We start from the raw sequence: 3,930 nt of genomic DNA, 5'->3' as shown, positions 1-3,930 counted from the left end.
ATAATTATTAAAAAAATAAACAGAATGCATCCGGTTTTTACCTTAATGATCCCTTAATTGGGGTTCTCTTAATTTATCGATAAATCCTGCCTTCTCATCAGATTTGTATTGTCCCCGTTATATCGATGCGATAGTCACGGTAGCATGATTGCATTTCATTTAATATTTTATTGTAAAAGTTTGATATTCAAAAGGAAAAATATGTATTATAAATAATTAAAATATTGTGCAAAATATATTTGCCGACCAAAAAAGGATACTGTTAGAATGGGCCGGTCACACAAAGTGATGGACCCATTTGAAACAGAAATAGCATTACAATTACAAGTACTTCGTCGGTCGAAGAACAATAGGATCTTGTTAAACCCTTGTTCTTTGTTTCTTGCATAAACACACACACACACACCTGCACCTGCAGGTAACCATTCTTCTCCTGTACACTATACTTTAAACTTAGTTACCTTCTTTATCAATTTGTTCGAATTATATAACTTAATTTTTCACTTTATTATATCGTGTTAAAAGTAAACATTTGACTATAGCCACAAACACTGCTCACGGATGTATGAAGTATTTTATTTTTTAAGCTAACTTAGGAAATACTTTTTATAGCTGATTGCATTGCATATATTGAGGGTGTTCACAGCCCATATATCGATTTTATGTTTCCATGTATGATGCATACATCTAAGATTATGTACCATTAAGTTTCTATGCTTGTCGTATATTATTGTAATTGATGTGCATGCAACATGTTTGTACATACACCCCTCCCCTCCCCTGCCTACGTATATGTGGTTCTATGTCTACCCCGAAACCAGTCTTGTTAACAAAAAAACAAGGGTAATGTTGCATTCATTAAGTCTTAAGTTTTTTTTTTTCTAATTGATTTTTCTATGGTCTATACTGGAATTCTTCACTATTTCAGCAGTCCATGGCATCTCGAGATTGGCCTAGGATTCAGGATTTCCCTTCTGCCACGCGTACTAAATTGATTGACTCGGTGAAACAGCTAAAGAAAGAGGTATGCTTCTACATTTTCGTGTGCAGAAATAAGTCTTGGATATGAGCAAAGAGCAAGTAAAATTTGAACGTCTAGATTCCAAATTAATTCTGATGACTGTATTCTAGTCAACAATTATGTATGCGGTTTATTTAGTAAATATTTTTGTGCAGTTTTACTTATCCTTGGCTTTACTCTTTAATGACCATAATAATATGTCAATTATTTGATATCTTGTATCTTTAAAGTTTGCCCGTTGTCCTTGAATATCAGAATGTGAGCACATTGACAGTCCTTGTAATGGGGAAAGGTGGCGTCGGAAAATCTTCGACTGTGAACTCTATTTTGGGGGAGAGAGCGATTGCTACCGGTTCGATTCAAGTAATGCTTCAATCTATTCACTGACAACTTGGCGGAACATTGTTGTAATAAAATTTACACATTGAATATTCACATGTTACTTTTGCAGTTACAAGAATCACGACCAGTGATGGTTACAAGATGTTCCTCTAGATATACGTTGAACATAAGTGATGCTAAAGATCCAGTTTCTGCATTTACTTTACATATTATTGATACTCCAGGGCTTGTTGAAGCAGGGGCTGTGAATTACCATGTTCTTGACATCATCAAAAGGTCCATATTTCCCCAATACAGTATCAGATTAATTTTTTGCATAACACTATCTGTTATTTTAGATGCTGAAGAAAGACAGTAACTCAATGTTTGTATGGGGCTTTTTTATTAGATATCTTTTGGGAAGGACTATAGATGTGTTGCTATATGTGGACCGCCTGGATCAATATAGGGTGGATAGCTTGGATCAGCAGATAGTTGCTGCTATAAGTGATAGGTTTGGTAAAGAAATATGGCGTAGAGGAATAGTTGTCCTCACACATGCTCTGCTTATCCCACCAGATGAGTTGGGCTATGATGAATTTTTCTCAAGAAGATCACAGGCTCTCTTGGAAGTTGTGGGCGCTGGAGCTAAGATCAAAAGACAAGAAGTGCGGGTATACCTTTCTTACTTTTAGAATTCTCTTTTAATAACAAAGATGAGAAATATATCTACAATTACATATCCTGTAGGCTTTGGTTCATGTAAGAACTAATTTTAGCTTAAGAGCTCCTGAGCACCATTCTAAAAATTTGAAAATCAGTGATCAAAATGATCTGACCTGCTTTTTGTCATCATCCAGTGGCTCATGTCCTTGTATCGGAGTTCATAAAATTCTTATGTTACTTGGTTCCCATATTATACAATTTATAGTTATAATATGCAGAACTTATAGAAACAATGATACATGAGAAAAAAACAATAAAACATGAACATATGGACTAAAAACGATGAATAGATAGAAGTTGGGTGGGTTAACTGCAGAAAATCGACTACCCCAAAAGTTTCCCAATTGCGCAAGGGAGAAAATTTATAAACTAGAACCTGAGAAGAGATTAAATGGTCAATTCAATATTGATATAAAACTCACCGCACATAAACCAAGTCTGCAATAAATTGGGAAGATTACAGTACTTGTATAAGCAATCAAAGCCGTAAAGAAATACAAATACCATAGTGGACTAAGGTCCAAATTATTAAATTAAATAAGCTAATAAGTCTAGGATCTTAAATAGGCGTTTTAAGTTTTACATGGGGTTTTGGGGGGAAGGGGGGAATCTTAATGTTAGAGTAAGTAATAAAGTATCTATCCCAAGATAGATTGTGTGATTTATTCAGTCCTTAATGGAGGAGGTAGATGCTGCAGTTATCCATAAACACTACAAGCATCAGTAGTGTTCAGTTGCATCTTAAGCAGTGATGCTTGTTGCACATACTATAGTAGCAAGGCTTCTGTAATTAGTTTCTTTCTCTTTTTTTATGTTGCTATTTCTTGTAGGGTGCAATCCCGGTTGTTTTGGTTGAAAACAGTACAAGATGTTCTAGGAATGAAAATGATGAGAAGGTTAGTAATCTCTCTTATAATGTCTATAAATGTTACCTTTTCTAGTTATTCAAATTTTTTTTCAATAGATTCATCTTATATTGGTTCCTTTATACGTTTGACTTAGATTATTCCTACCGGTATCGCTTGGATACCGAACTTGATGAAAACTATAACAGAAGTAGTTTCCAATGGAAGCAAAGGTATTAAGGTGGACAAAAATTTGATTGATGGGCCAAATCCAAATCAAAGAGGAAAATGGCTTATTCCTCTCATCGCAGCATTCCAAGTAACAATCTGAACCTTGACACTGTAGCTTTTCTTTAACGTTTATGTATCATCTGTTGATTGAACTATCTTTATTCTGGACAGTACTTCTTCATAGTAATGCCTCTTCAAATGTTGATTGAAACCGATGCAGAAGCAGAAAGAAAATCACTCAACAAGTAATCTGAGTAGTTCTGAATGCCCGCACAGTTCCTCTTGGAGCTCCCTGTTTAAATTTTTGTTTGTTTTTAAGGCTGGTTACTGTTGGTAGGGTTGTTTACTCAAGGCTTGTACAGAACAACACTTGCTTGGTTCTATGGTGTACATTATAAAAATTAAGCTGTTTTGCTTAAGCTAAAGAAATATGTGAAAAGAGTTGATAAAATTTTACCCGCAGGCAATAAAACCAAGTCGAAATAATGTCAACTCGGACCAAACAAACACCCGTCCAACATCAATCCACATCTTAAAGTGTTGGAGAGACGATGATAGTGACAGAGTACAGTTTTTTTCAATTTTCAGTTTTATGTTTTCTTCATACATGTCAACAAGTTGGATTTTTACTGCAATATTTAAGTTTTTTTAAATAAAACATATTTTGACTTGTAACCTGCAAAATATTCATGTCTTGTAGTAATTTAAAATTTATAAACGGCGGCCGAAACGCAATTTTAGCCTATTTTTTATATTAAATTAACGACAATAATCAATTTATATAAT

General features: G+C 34.3%; 1 protein-coding gene across 1 annotated transcript; it reads left to right on the top strand.

The window, feature by feature from the left end:
* The first annotated feature begins 661 nt into the window (after positions 1-661).
* On the top strand, positions 662-3,615 carry LOC141668771 (translocase of chloroplast 34, chloroplastic-like). Its single transcript, XM_074475779.1, has 7 exons — positions 662-1,024; positions 1,277-1,384; positions 1,473-1,639; positions 1,752-2,016; positions 2,899-2,964; positions 3,071-3,232; positions 3,316-3,615. The coding sequence occupies exons 1-7, from the start codon at positions 935-937 to the stop codon at positions 3,391-3,393; spliced, it is 936 nt and encodes a 311-aa protein (XP_074331880.1). The 5' UTR covers positions 662-934; the 3' UTR covers positions 3,394-3,615.
* Positions 3,616-3,930: the final 315 nt, after the last annotated feature.

This window comes from Apium graveolens, chromosome 6, assembly GCF_009905375.1.
Source record: "Apium graveolens cultivar Ventura chromosome 6, ASM990537v1, whole genome shotgun sequence".
Lineage (NCBI taxonomy): Eukaryota > Viridiplantae > Streptophyta > Magnoliopsida > Apiales > Apiaceae > Apium > Apium graveolens.
The sequence above is the reverse complement of the archived record's forward strand: the minus strand, read 5'-3'. Positions and strand labels throughout refer to the sequence as shown.